Here is a 12,241-nt window from a genome sequence, read left to right on the forward strand (position 1 = left end):
AGGCGCCGTACCAGCTAAAAGGAGGCCCATCCTTTACGTTTTCACACCAGTGAGCCGTTCTCTTTCTGCTCTGGGCAAAACAGAAATGAGCATGCTGCTGCTGCTGCTGCTAAGTCGCTTCAGTTGTGTCTGACTCTGTGCAACCCCATAGAAATGAGCATGAGCTGAACGAAATGAGGCTAGGCCTGACAAAGGTCAGGTTGAGAGTGACCTGACAAAGAGCTCAGCTAACGAGCACAACCTTTTCCCAGCACGCCCACGGCGCGTCAGCACTCCAGAGACCGAAAGCTTGCTGTTTTCCTAGGAGTGAGGCGACTGATTGGGGCGAGGTGGTTGGAAGGAGGAACCTTCCCAGAGTGAGCGGCCAAGAACGAGTGGCCCCTCAGGGTCCTGTGTGGCCTGAGAACGTTAGAGGGACTGCTTTATGGGGTCCCCTCCACGTAGCCAGACCCCATCCACCCAGCCCCTGCATGAGGGTGCCACGGAAGATAGGAATATAGGTTTTAATCATTGTGCTGCTGCTGTTAACCAGAGTGCGACGAATCCACCCTTCATGGATGTGGATGCCACAGTGTAAATGAGCGAGTTTCACACAGCCCATCGGCGACAAAGGGCCGGGGGGAGGGGTGCCCGCAGGAGAAGTGGGGTGAGGAGAAGGGTGGGGAGCAGACCCTGGGCTGGCAGTCTGACCCTTCCACATTGTTACATTCCCACCAGGACCCCAAGCGGGACCGGTCCTTTCCGGCCAGGGTGGCCAACCTGGGCCAGCCCCCGTGAACCCGACTTCCCTCCCAATCCAGCCGCCTCCAGCCCCAGGGCCATTCTTGCTGAGCAGATGAGGTTTGGGGCAGGCCCACAGCCGGCCACCAGCGGGGAAGAGATGGAGACCAAGGGAGGCAAGAGGGCTTTGGGACAGCCCATGTCTGTTCTTCATCCCAGGAGACCCTCGGACGGGTGCAGAGCCAGGGAGAGGACAGCAGTGAGCAGCCATCCCCTGGGTCAGAACCCAGGAGATGGCAGAGGTGAGCCCACAGCAGGCAGGTGGCAGACGCTCCCGTACCTTTCTCTGCCTGAGCATAAGTGAGGACTCCCCGCCCTGGTCACCTCGGCTCCAGTGGGGAGGAGGTGTGGCCGCATCCCAGACACGTCTTCCAGCTTCCTCGGGTTGGTAGGGATTGGAGGTGGAGAGATCACTTAGAGCCCCAGGGCCTGACCCCACTGGCTGCGGACAGGAGCCGGTACCTGGGCAAGTGGCCCCAACTCTTGTTCAGAGCGGGTGTCCGGTCCGGGATGCTGTGGCCGGGCCCAGAGGCAGCTAGGAGTCTGAGACACACAGGGCCTCCACCGCGTCGCTCAGACCCTGGTTGACGCCGCCCACGGCCAGCAGACAGTTCCTGAGGACGAGGCTGGAGCAAGCGCAGCGGGGCGTGGGCATGGCGGGGAGGGCCTCCCAGCGGCTCTTCCCCGGGTGGAACGCCTCGGCTGTCTCCAGGACCGTGGGCTGGTTCCCTGAAAGTGTGAGGGGCTGGGTCTCACCAAGCGTCCAGCCACCAGCCCGCCCGGGGGAAAGGCCCCCCTCCGCCCTCCCTCTGGAACCACAGGCAGAAGGTGACCCACTGCCCGCCCTCCCTCCCTCCGCCCCGGGGGAGGTGACCCCCCTCCCGCCTCCCTCTGGAACCACAGGCAGAAGCCCAGAATCCTGGACTCCCTGGGCCGCAGGCCTTCCCCACCCTCTGTCAAACAGCCATTCTGCCCTTCTTGCCATCTCGGTCCTTCTATCCCCTCAAGATGAAAGACTCAGCTTTCTTCCCCCACTGCCTGCTTTTACCACACGTTTCTAGACACTACTGCCTCTCTCCTGCCTGTGACGAAGAAAGCTGCTCACACGGTCTAGCTCACGTCAAGTTCCTTTTCTGCGTGGTAAAGTCGGGGAATCTGTCCACACTGAGTAAACTCTGGGTTCCCAGGAGCCCCACTGCCCACTTATCTCTCCCTAGTTGACGGTGGGACCCCACCATCAAAGTTCCCTGACGTCTGGGAGGGCTCATCCAGCAAATCTTGAGTTCATCAGAATAGCTGATTTGATCAGACTGCTTTCCTACTCCTTGATAGAGCTGAGAGTCCAGGGAGAAGATAAAGAGGACCAAAGCCAATCCCTTCTACCTCCAGCTCTCCCCGTACAGGGCCCCGGGGACCTAGGCTCAGCCGGCCTGTGTCATGTGATTCTCAGCATGTCCCTTATGCTCTCTGAGCCTCAGTTTCCCCCGTGTAAGAGGACAGAGAGACCATATCCGAGGCCCACCCATGGAGGCAGGACGTCGAGGCTGGGAGGAAGAGAGTGCTTTGGAATCAGGTGGTAGGCAGGCAGTGTGCCCGGAGCCAGCACCCTCTCCTGCTCATGCACGTCCAGACTGCACGGAGCACCAGGCCACAGCCTGGAAGCTCTTTCCTTACCAAGCCCTCCAGCCACTATGACCCGACCACTCAGAGAGCCGGCCACAAAGTCTGCCCGCCGCTTCTTGAGGAAAAAGGAACGCTCCATCTTCAGCCATCCCCCTGCAGGCCGTGGGCGATGTCAGGAGAAACACAGAGAGAATGAGATGCTGACCGCCCCTGCCAAATACACATGAGTGCTAAACTGCTCTCACCCTGGGCGGCACCTTGACTCCATCTGCCCTGTATGCTCAGGGCATGTACAACGCCTCCTGCCGTGCGAAATGGCATTCAACCGACCCTCTCCATGCCTGCTGCAGGCCAAGGAACCACAGCTCTTATCATGAATCACCTTGCCCCACCTGTTTTCACGGACTTTAAGCTGGAAAGGCAGAGAGTGTCCCAGTCAGCATGCTCTGTTTCAAAGCCCTCCCTCATCTGGCCCTGTCTGGATGTTGTAAGAAGGAACAACAGCTGGGAAAGGCTTTGATAAAAAGAGCCAGCCAATCAGAGGGAGCCCTGGACAGATGAAAGAATTTGATCCCAAGAGTAGCCCTGAATGGAGAGGAGCATTCAGACTTCTGAAAGGCTCACGCCGCTGAGTAAACGGGCCCGGGGCAGATGGGTGGGATGGGTGTAAGGTGGGAGGAGGGCAGAAGGGAGGTGGGTTGCTAGGGCCTGGTGTCCAGCTTACCTTGCTCCATGTCGAACACATCCATCGTCCGGAGGAACTTGGGCTGCCGGTACAGCCGGCCCTGCCGCAGGCCCCCCAGGCTATACAAGCGGTCGTCCAGGGTCACAAAGCTGGAGAAGGCCCGCTTGCAGGGGATGTTGGGGAACTTGGTCCAGGAGCGAGTCTCAATGTCAAAGACCTCGAAGGCATTGACCGCATACTTGGACTGCCGTCCTCCTGGAGGCCAGGGCAGGGCACATGTTGGGCAGGAGAGTAAGCCCCTGGGGACTGGGGCTGGGTTCCCCCTTCTCACTGTTATTCGATCACATAGGAAGCTCCCTGAGGGTGGGGGGCAGTGTGATTAACCCCCAGTGCCCAGGAGATGCTGGGCACACAAACACTGCTTCCAACAGGAACTGGTCCGGGAGGGAAGGAGAGACGGACATGGGCCAGACAGCACATCTATGTCCTTACCCAGCACATAGATCTTGGAGCCTCGGAGGAAGGAGGTGGCGGCGTATCTTGGGGTGGGCATGTGTGCCAGAGACACCCACATGTCCTTGAGCATGTCATAGTGTTGGAGGTGATTGTGCGGACGGAGGTCCAGGCCCATCCCGCCTGCTGCGTACACGCGGTAATCTAGGAGAAAGGGCACACGGCAGACACCGTGAGACAGGCCTGTGCACTCAGCCGCTACCTTGGCCAGGCTCTGTCAACCCCTTGAATCCCAGCACTGAAGCCTGGGCACGTTCCCAACCACTGCTCTGCCAGAGAATGGGTTGGTGGCACCAGTAAAAGCTCCTGCCACACTCAAGCCAGGGTCTTCTTGAAGCCACGTCAGGCCTACGTGCCTTACCTTCCTTGGTGCCTGGCCCTTGGTTAAGCCCAAGATGCCAAGCCATGCCCAGAGGTAGACTGCGGTGGAGTCCAGGCCTGGACAACCCTTTGCAGGTCTTGTCCCCCCCCCCCCCCCCCCCCCCGCCCCCCGTTCTCCTTCCTGGGCAGCCAGAGAGATGCCAAAGAGGGACAGTATTCCCCTGACGCCCTCCAGGAGCAGCCTGATGCCACGCACTCCCAGACCAGAACTCGAGACCTAGAGGGGGCCTCTGGAGATGAGGTCAGCCCTGCTGCCACTGGCCTTGTGGGGCACTGGCCCGCTGCTGTCCCTTTCTTTCTCTGGATAGGGGAAGGCCATCCTCCTGGACATACAGGAAAGCTTGTGGGCTCCAGGAGGCAGTTTGCACTGAATGGGATAGGGCTAGGGGTGAAAGAGGGAGAGGCTTTGGACGAAAGAAGCTCTGAGAAGGCAGCGAGCTGGGCACTCTGAGGAAAGGACAGCTTCTCTACTCCTTGTGGCCGCAGGTGACACAGCACACCTGGAGGCCGTTGAGCCTCCAAGCTCCCCTCACCCCAGGACCTCAGGCAGCCCGCTCAGGACACAACCCAACCTCCAAGGCCCTCTTCTCCCAGGGACCCATCCCTGCTCTGGGTTCTGTCTACTAGAGGCCAGTCCTCACCACTTCTGGCTCTACGAGGCTTTTATTTTTCAATAGAATTACAGGAATGAGTACTTCTTTCTACTTTCCAATCTTACTAAAGAGAGAAACAAAGAAATCCAAACCCTACCCTGTGGCTAGGAGATGGGGCTTGCTAAAGAGACATTCACCTTACGCACACTCTGCGTGTCCCATTCCTGTTCTCACCTATATCTCTGAAGCTGGGAACCTGTCCCTCCACTCCACACTACCAATCCTGCGTCCGATTCTTACTCATCCTTTCAGAATCACCTTGGTGTCCCTGACTGCAAGGCTGGGCTGAAGGTGGTGGCTCCTTCGGCCATCACCCTGCTTCCCACACTGTTACTGGGATAACCTTTGTATGTTTCTTTCAATAGATTGTTAGATCCTGAAAATTTGTTAATCTGTGGCCCCAGAATCTGGTATAAAGCCTGGCACACGAGCATGTACATTTTTAGTAAACTAACTGCTGAGCCTGTTCAGCGCCATAGTTAAAAGAGCACAGATGTAAAATGAGGGCAGTGGTACTACTTGCCTCATCTGACAAGTTCTGAGGGTCAAAGGGGTTAATACCTATTAAGCACCCATGGTAAGGACTCAATAAATGTTAGTTCTTAACCGTTCAGCACCACTTCTTGAGGCCTGGGGATAAAGGGCTCCCCTTTCCCTCTCCATTTCACCATGGACCTCCAGGCCTTCCATCTTTCTTACTGGGAATTCAGGAGGCTCTGTTGGCTACTCTGCCCTGAGGGCTTCTTGAGTTTCTCTGTCTGATCTTCATTGGTAAGACCTGGGCTCCTAAAGGCAGGGATCGGATCTTCTGCATCTTTCCTTCCCACCTGGGACCTAGAACTGTGCCAGGAACAGGGCAGGTGCTCAAGAAATACTGATTTCTGACCTACAGTAGACCTGACAGGGAGCTGAAATAATTTTGCAAGAGAAGGAGGTAAGGTTGCAAACCTCTAAGCCTGTCTGATCTACATTTGGGGTTTCCTAACTCCTACTGGGCCATTTCCCATAAAATTGTGTTTTAGAAAAACAGTTTCCAGGGCCCCTTCTCTGCTCTGGGCTATACCAGGCCGGAAAAGAAAGACAGGATGGGCTTGGAGAAACTGAGATAAGAAGCATAAAGCTATGTGGTGAGCACACACATGCCCTGAGAACCTAGTGAACCTGGGCAAGAAGCCGCAGGAGCATGAACCTCAGGAACGTTCTGGTCTCCACTCATCAGTACCTCTGAGATTACGAGGCAGACTGTAGGGAGAAGGTCCTGGAATCAGGTCCCAAGACCCTCCCTGTGGGGCCTGGGGATGGTATGAAGATGGCATGAACAGGCCCAGGACCCCAAATATGTGTCTGGAGGTGGTGGTACCTGCAAGGCAGATTTCAAGGGATTTGCTGCTGTGGGTGGGAGGCCCAACCATTCTGCTGAATGAAGGTATCCACAGGGATATGGACAGAGTGCCCTTTGGCTCTCCCCTCGGGCAGGCTTGCCCACCTTGCTGGGAGGAGGCTGCTGGGGTGGAGTGGAGCTCTGGCATCATGTGGATTTACTACACACTTCACTTGTTTGAGCCGCAATTTTCCCACCTATGAAACCAGGCCAGCGGGTCTTTAGTTTCAGTGCCCATGTAATGTGACTGTGGCCTCCAGTCCAGGGCTGGCTTCCACCCCTTTCCCGGGGCCTCCCACCCCTCCTCCGCCCGCCCTCAGCCCTGGCCCCACTCGCCTTTGGCGGTGACCGAAATGCCCATGGCGGCCTCGCGCAGCGCGCTCCTCTTCTTCCACTTGCCCTCGTCGATGTTGTACATCTCCACGACCTTCAGGGGCAGCTGACTGGCGCCCACACCCCCGATCACCATGATCCGCTTCCCCAGGGCGGTGACGGCCACGCCGGCCCGGGCCGTGGGCAGCGGGGGCAGGGCGGTCCACTGGTCGGCCTCGGGGGAGTAGACCTCGAAGCAGTCCATGGGGACGCCGTTGTCGTCACAGCCCCCGATGGCATAGACCTGTCCCCCGGTTTCCAGCAGGGAGCAGTACACCCGGCGGCTCGGCAGCGGTGCCAGGCGCTTCCACTGGAAGTCCTTGACGGTGGGCACCTCCATGGCAGCCCCGGGGGCCCCGCCCGCCGCGCCCCAGCGGAGCGCGGAGCGAGCCCGGGAGTCGGTCAGCTACTCCGCGCCGCCCCTCGCCGTCTCCATCTCGCTAGGGTCCGCCGCCGCCCGCCCCCCGGCTAGGGCCCCGACGCCGGCCAGCGCTTCTCGGTCCCTCAAGACTCGGCCGCCCGGCGACGTCTGCGCTCGGCCCCGCGGGATGAGCCGGGCGAATCAAGGGCGGCGGGGGCCCCGCGCGCGGCCTCCTGGCCTCCCAGCCCCCCGCCCCGGACAACTTTCAAGGGAAGACGCGGCGGGGTCTCCACGGCACCGCTCTGTCCCCCGCGGGTCCGAGACCCTGGGGCCGCGCGGAAGACCGGGAGGGCCCCTGCGCGCCGGGCGCCGGGCGGCCTGCGGGCGAAGCGAGGAGCTGACACCTCCGGGCGCCGCCGCCCGTCCCCCGCGGCTCTCCCCGCCCGCCGACTCCCGCCCCCGCCCCGCGCGGCTCACACAGCCAGGCCGGAGGGTGCGGCGGGCGGCGGGGCGCGGAAAGCGCATTACGCGAGAGCGGCGCGGGGCGCAGGGGAGGGGGCGCGCCGTCCTGCCCAACGCGCGCCGCCGTCACCCAGGCGGATGCTGAGAACAAGTGAGCAGCGGGAGGAGAAGCCGAGCCGCCGCCGGGGGTGGGGCGGCCCCGCACACAGCCTCCCCGCGGCCGCCACACCTGTGCGAGAAGCCGCGTGCGCCCCGCGGCCGCTTTACATAAGCCTCGGTGCTACGGCCGCGGGGGAGGGAAAGGGCCCGGCGGGAGGCGCGCACCCCCTTGCCTACTGTTCAGGGAAAGCGGGGCCTTAGAGCCAAGTATCCGGATGACGGGCCGGGACTCGCTCCAGGGCGGGGTGGGCGGTTTGTGAGTGTTTGTTTTGGGTGAGGAGGCGGAGAGTCCAATTACCCGGTTTATCTACAATACACAAACCCAGTTCGTGACAGACTGGCTCAACAGTGGGCTCTGCTATGGGGGAGGTATTATCAGATGGTTTAACCTAATAGGAACGTGTTATGTGTGTGTGACACCACCAGACCTGACACAGGGGCATCCGAACAATGTACACGCTAACCTGTGCACACATGCATAATTTACACATCGCCACCACACCGTCCACCCGGAAATGGTCATATCCACAGAGAAACTGACAAATGCACAGTTTGGCGGACACACAGCCAGCCAGAGACAGAAGTGGAAAGGCAAACACGTGAGTGGTCCCTTCCACATCATCCTTCTTCACACACCTTAGGAAGGGAAAACCTGGGTACCAAACCTGGGCCCTCAAGCACCAACCCACAGGGCTTGCCAAATAATTCTTTCAAGACCGGCAATGGCCTTATCAGGACAGCAGTCTGCAGTAACAGAGGTGCCCCTGAGGCCGGTGAGCCGCCTGGTGTGAGGAACTGCAGGCTTCTGGGGTCCCCCTATGCAGTTCTCCTGAACAGAGCCAAGTCTTGAAACACTCAGGCCTGGGAATCTGACAGACGTGGATTTAAATTCTGACTCTAAAAGAATTTAACTACTTACTCTGAACTTCAGTTTCCTTATTTTGTTTAGATTAAACTTTGTATTTTGAGATAAATTGTGGATTCCCTCGTGGTTGTAAGAAATAACACCTTTTACCCAACTTCCCTCAATGGTAACATCTTGCAAAATGTATAGTATAATAATATCCTAACCAGAATATGGAAGTTATCAGTCAAGATACAGAAAATTCCCATCACCACAAGAACTCTTCATGTTGCCTTTTTTAAAAAAAGTTGAGCTATAATTGATTTACACCATGTTAGTTTCCGGAGAAGGCAATGGCACCCCACTCCAGTACTCTTGCCTGGAAAATCCCATGGATGGAGGAGCCTGGTGGGCTGCAGTCCATGGGGTCGCTAAGAGTCAGACACGACTGAGCGACTTCACTTTCACTTTTCACTTTCATGCATTGGAGAAGGAAATGGCAACCCACTCCAGTGTTCTTGCCTGGAGAATCCCAGGGACGGGGGAGCCTGATGGGCTGCCGTCTACAGGGTCGCACAGAGTTGGACACGACTGAAGCAACTTAGCAGCAGCAACAATGTTAGTTTCAGGTGTACATGTTGCCTTCTTATATCCATACATTCTTCCCTCTTGCCTCTCTCTCTCCACCCCCTGGCAACCACTAATCTATTCTCCATTTCCATAATTTTGTCATTTCAAGAATGTTATGTAGAGAATTCTCTGGCAGTCCAGTGGTTAGGACTTGGCACTTTCACTGCTGGGTCCTGGGGTTCAGTCTTTGGTTGGGGAACTAAGATCCCACAGTGATGGTCCACCACCACCACCCCCAACTCCTGCAAAAAAAAGAATATTATTGGGATTAGCTTTTTTTTTTTTTTTTTTTTTGCTCCCAGCATAATTCTGAGGAGATTCATCCAAGTTGCTGCATGTATCACCAGTTCACTGCTTTCTGAGTAGCATTCCATGGTATAGATACATCACTGTAGATTTTTGCAAAGATTAAAAGAGAAGACATTTGTAAAGTGTTCAGTTCAGCTTCTGACACACGGCAAGGGCCTGGTAAATCGCCATTAATGCCGTAACTATTACAACTACTGTCAACAAAACCAAGAAAAAGGAAATTTGCCCCTCACTGAGAAATGACTTCCTGTGAGAAACGGAAGTCACAGCTCCCAATAGGCCCATCTTAACATCTTGAGATCTTGGCTTAGAAATTCCACTGCTTTTTAGTTTGAGTTCTCTGTACTTACATATTAAGCACCTCTAGAACCTCACAGAAGATGGTTGTGGTGGGGCTCAGAGCAGGCCACCCCGAGATATACCACAATGGCATATTGACTGTTTTAAGTTAGTTATTTAAGAAACAGCCAGCGGGAAAAAAATTGATGTTGGAAAACACTCTGAACTCCTTCTTTACCCATGAAAGTGGGAAATAAATCTTCCATGTCAAAGTACCCTACCCAAACCAAGAGGAGAGAAAGCAACCTCACCACCAGAGGTAGGGAATTCAAGGCTAAGAAATTTGTATAAACAAATTTTGTTATTTTATTAGTCTGCTACACCAGGCATGAATTCCTTTGTTAAATTTTCACAAATAGTGTTTCTTTGTCTAAAAATGATATATAAACAACCTGCCCTGGTCACTTTGGGGGTCCCATTTCTATGGGATCTCTGGATATGTGAGTTAAATTTTTTATCCCTGCTGATAATCTTGTGTCCTTTTAATTATTAGACCAGCCAAAAGAACTCAAGATGGGGAAGGGAAATATTTCCCCCTCCCTGAAAGTAATGTTCTGTTTATTTAATAAGAATGCATAAATTCCAAAAAATGTGATCTGCATTAATGAAGTTTCACTGGAAGCAACAAACATTTCTCTTTTTCCTGGAGGTCACAATCTGCCCAGAGGAACTGGGAACAAACCCTCAACCATCAACTTAAACTGTCTGCACAAGATCTGGACACGGTGATCAGCAGAAAGCCGTACATATTCCTCAAAGGGGTTTGTTGGGTGGGTCCACTTTCAGCCTCTTTTGCCCACTGAGCCTTCTACCAAAGCAGTGAGGCAAGGCTTCTTGTGGCCCCACCCACCCCAGCTGGGACAGGTCAGTGAGCAGGTATATAAAGCTCATACTACTTTATGTTTGCCTAACTTGAAATAAACTTGCACATCCGCTTTCCCATAATCTTGAAAACAACCCTAGGAAATGTTGTCAGTTAGGTATCAGTATCTGCTTTTTGAGATGAGGACTCTGAGCCTTAGTGAAACGAAGTAATTGACTTATGACCATGTGAGCCGTTCAGGGTGGGTCTAGTTGGTGAATTCCAAATCCAGTGCCTTTCACTGTATTCCAGTTAAATCACAAATGAAAGAATTGTATATTACTAAGGGCGTCAAACTTCTCTCCTCTCACTTTCAGCCCAATTACAGTGAAGGAAGGAGCGGGGGCCCTCAGAGGTTTCAGGGACTACCCTCTCCCCGTTGCCATACAGTCTGGGCCAGGCAGCATAGCTGGGAAAGGACCAGAGTCAGCCCCCAGAATAGGACAGTTCTAACCTAATGTTCATGTCCTGCAAGCATAATGCTCTTTGAAGGCTGTGGGATCCAGGGAGTCAGACCCTTGGAAAAGTACTAAGGCAGGATGCCTTCCAGGCCACGGCCTCGTTGCTTGTTCTGGAAGTCCTGGCCTCTCTGCATCGCCCCCGCTCCTTGCCCCACAGCTCTTCCTCCCAGCCAGGTGACATCCTTTATCCTTCCACTGAGTGCGCAGTGAGGAAGCTTGTAACCTAGCAACAGCCACTTAGGATTCCCTGAGTCACCTGCCGTTTCCATGCCTGGGCTGAGTGCACCAGGCTGGGGGCTTACGCAGTGCCAAGCAGAGGTGGGGGTCCAGTGATCCCTTTGATTCCTCACCAGCTCACTCCAGTGAGTAACCGCATTACCTGTCAGGAAGCTCTTCCTCTTTAGAGGAAGGATTTAGAAGCCTAACTCCTTCTTGCTTTCAGACTTTGTGTTGCATTGGTCTGGGTTTCTCTTCATTTTTAGATACTGTTTGAGTTTTTGCCTTGGTTATAAGGTAGCACTGGAAAGGTAGGAAGGTGGGGAGAGGAAGTTCATGAAAGTCTCTAAACATGAAGCCTTGATACTCAGGAGCCTTTATTATTGTGATATTGATGCCTCAGTCAAATTGGTTGAAGGCGTATTTAGCCTCAGAAATACTTATTAAGTATATTTTTAAAGAAGTCTCTTTTCAGGTGTTGTTTAGTCGCCGAGTCAGGTCTGACTTTTTTACAACCCCATGGACTGTGGGGTCATCCATGGAATTTCCTAGGCTCCTCTGTCCATAGGATTTCCTAGGCAAGAATACTGCAGTGTGTTGCCATCTCCTTCTCCAGGTTTTGGGTTTATTAAGGCCTAATTTACATACAAGAAACTGCACAGTCTGACTCAGCATCAATTGAGTTTATTAGATATTCAGGGGCTGGCCTTCACTGAACTCTGTGGTAGGTAGTGGGGAAGCTGAGGGTGTTGGTGAGGGGACAGTCTCTGCCCAGGACAGCAGGCAGAGTCCCAGCGAGGCATACTGTGGTGACGTATGTGTGTGCAGGGCCTCAGGGGGCTGGTGGAGTGCCGGGTGCAGACCACAGCTGTGGTGGGAGTGGGGAAAGGAGAGTTGTGTGGCTCTTACGTGCCGCAGTAGCTTCTTTCTCCGTCTTCAGAAACGCAGTTTACCCTCCCGGGTGCGATGCTGGGGGACGGCAGCCTGCATCCCCCTGGGGCCGGTCTCCGTCCCTGTGCAGTTCTCTCTCCGCAGGCAGGTGGCCTTGGGAAGGTGTGTGGACTTTGGAGTCAGACAGACAGGGCTGAATCCTGGATTGCCCACTCCCGGCTGTGTGACCTTGAATGAGTCCCTGACGTCCTGAATCTCAGCTCCCCATCCGTGAGAAAGGGAAGAAGGAAACTACTTGTAGCACGACGTGGGGAACAAG

General features: G+C 55.1%; 1 protein-coding gene across 1 annotated transcript; it reads right to left on the reverse strand.

Moving 5' to 3' along the window:
- Nucleotides 1-498: 498 nt before the first annotated feature.
- KLHDC8A (kelch domain containing 8A) lies at nt 499-6,728 on the reverse strand. Its single transcript, XM_055583541.1, has 5 exons — nt 6,353-6,728; nt 3,581-3,745; nt 3,128-3,343; nt 2,455-2,556; nt 499-1,509 (listed from the first exon to the last, which is right to left on the reverse strand). The coding sequence occupies exons 1-5, from the start codon at nt 6,726-6,728 to the stop codon at nt 1,316-1,318; spliced, it is 1,053 nt and encodes a 350-aa protein (XP_055439516.1). The 3' UTR covers nt 499-1,315.
- Between the last annotated feature and the right edge of the window lie 5,513 nt (nt 6,729-12,241).

This window comes from Bubalus kerabau, chromosome 5, assembly GCF_029407905.1.
Source record: "Bubalus kerabau isolate K-KA32 ecotype Philippines breed swamp buffalo chromosome 5, PCC_UOA_SB_1v2, whole genome shotgun sequence".
Lineage (NCBI taxonomy): Eukaryota > Metazoa > Chordata > Mammalia > Artiodactyla > Bovidae > Bubalus > Bubalus kerabau.

Excerpts from the sequence above, each read along its gene's own strand:
- KLHDC8A (XM_055583541.1), bottom strand. The coding sequence starts at position 6,728 with ATGGAGGTGCCCACCGTCAAGGACTTCCAGTGGAAGCGCCTGGCACCG. Across the intron at positions 3,746-6,352 it reads CATTTCGGTCACCGCCAAAG|ATTACCGCGTGTACGCAGCA; the intron begins GCGAGTGGGGCC and ends CCTTTCTCCTAG. Across the intron at positions 2,557-3,127 it reads TGTGTTCGACATGGAGCAAG|GGGGATGGCTGAAGATGGAG; the intron begins GTAAGCTGGACA and ends CACGGCCTGCAG.